Source organism: Calidris pugnax, unplaced genomic scaffold (assembly GCF_001431845.1).
Source record: "Calidris pugnax isolate Ruff unplaced genomic scaffold, ASM143184v1 scaffold111, whole genome shotgun sequence".
Lineage (NCBI taxonomy): Eukaryota > Metazoa > Chordata > Aves > Charadriiformes > Scolopacidae > Calidris > Calidris pugnax.
In genome coordinates, this window is record NW_015090872.1 from 9,000,683 (window position 1) to 9,002,086 (window position 1,404).

Genomic DNA, 1,404 nt, shown 5'->3' on the forward strand with positions numbered 1-1,404 from the left:
GCAGCCGGTCGGCCCCGGGCCCCGCTCCGCCCGCCGGCCCCGCCGCCCCACGGCTCCCGCCCGCCGGCCCCGCAGCCCTTTCCCCCGGCCAGGCCCGAGGCGGCGTCAGAGCCCCCGCACACCAGGCGCCCTCCATTTACCTTCATGTGCTTTCTGAGGGAGCTGGGGTGCGTGTAGGACTTGTCACACATTTTGCAGAGATAGGGCTTGTCGGAAGTGTGCACATGCATGTGCTTTTTGCGGTCGCTGCTGTTTGCAAAGCGCCTGTCACAGCCCTCGAATTCACACTTAAATGGTTTTTCACCTATTGCGGAGGGAAGGGGGGGGAAAAGGGATCTGATTAAGCAGGGCCGGCCGGATCGCTCATTGTCCCCATCGCCCCGCCGGACGGCAGCCCAGGGCTCCATTTCAAACACTACCAACTTTCTAACTTCAACAAGCCTCAAATCCCAAAACCCGGCTTCTCTGCTTCTGTCCTTTCCACACCTCCGGCCCCTGCTCAGCGCCCATTTCTGAGGAGGGGGAGGGGGAAACTGAAAAACTTTTTTTTTTTTTCCCCCCTTTGGAGGGGCGAGTTTCATTCGCAGCCCCAGCCCTGGGCATCTCTTACTTCTCGCAACGCTCCAAGCCGGAGAGCAGGCGTGGTGGTATTTACACGCGATCCTCAGTGTCTAGTTTCCTCAACAAGCCTCAAATCCCAAAACCCGGCTTCTCTGCTTCTGTCCTTTCCACACCTCCGGCCCCTGCTCAGCGCCCATTTCTGAGGAGGGGGAGGGGGAAACTGAAAAACTTTTTTTTTTTTTTCCCCCCTTTGGAGGGGCGAGTTTCATTCGCAGCCCCAGCCCTGGGCATCTCTTACTTCTCGCAACGCTCCAAGCCGGAGAGCAGGCGTGGTGGTATTTACACGCGATCCTCAGTGTCTAGTTTCCGTTTTTATAGCTCATTCTCGTGATATTTTTAAGCTCCCACTCATCCCAGCCCCCTCCCCCGTATTTTCTCGCAATGTTGAAAATTATCCGGCCGGGGAACACGATGCGAGGGCAGCCCCACGAACCCTCTGCAAAAAGCGCTCGGGAAAAAGCGGCGCTGGGTTTCGGCGCCCGGGGGTGGGAGCTGGGGGAGAGAGCTCTCCCAGCCCGGGGCTGCTGCACTGCCACTTCCCGCGGGGGGGAAAAGTTCTCCGGGATCCCGGCGCCTGCCCTCCGAACAACAATAACACACTAAACGCGCCGGGCTCGGTTTATTTAAAATCGCTCCTCGGAATTAAATATTTACCAAGCCCTGAATTGCGGGGAGGAGACGGATGAGCCGCCTGCAATATTTAGCACAATTTCTCATGGTGGCACAATCAAAACTGCCGAACAACAATTAATTAAAACCTATAAATTTAAACAGGACAGGTTG

At 57.0% G+C, this 1,404-nt stretch overlaps 1 protein-coding gene across 1 annotated transcript in view; it reads right to left on the bottom strand.

Moving 5' to 3' along the window:
* The window catches only part of LOC106890215 (zinc finger protein ZIC 1-like), a 1,215-nt gene extending 610 nt beyond the window's left edge, over positions 1–605 (bottom strand). Inside the window, exon 1 of the mRNA XM_014945848.1 lies at positions 141–605. Within this exon, the coding sequence (XP_014801334.1) occupies positions 141–581 (441 nt within the window). The 5' untranslated portion in view covers positions 582–605. The remainder of the gene's footprint in view (positions 1–140) is intronic.
* Positions 606–1,404: the final 799 nt, after the last annotated feature.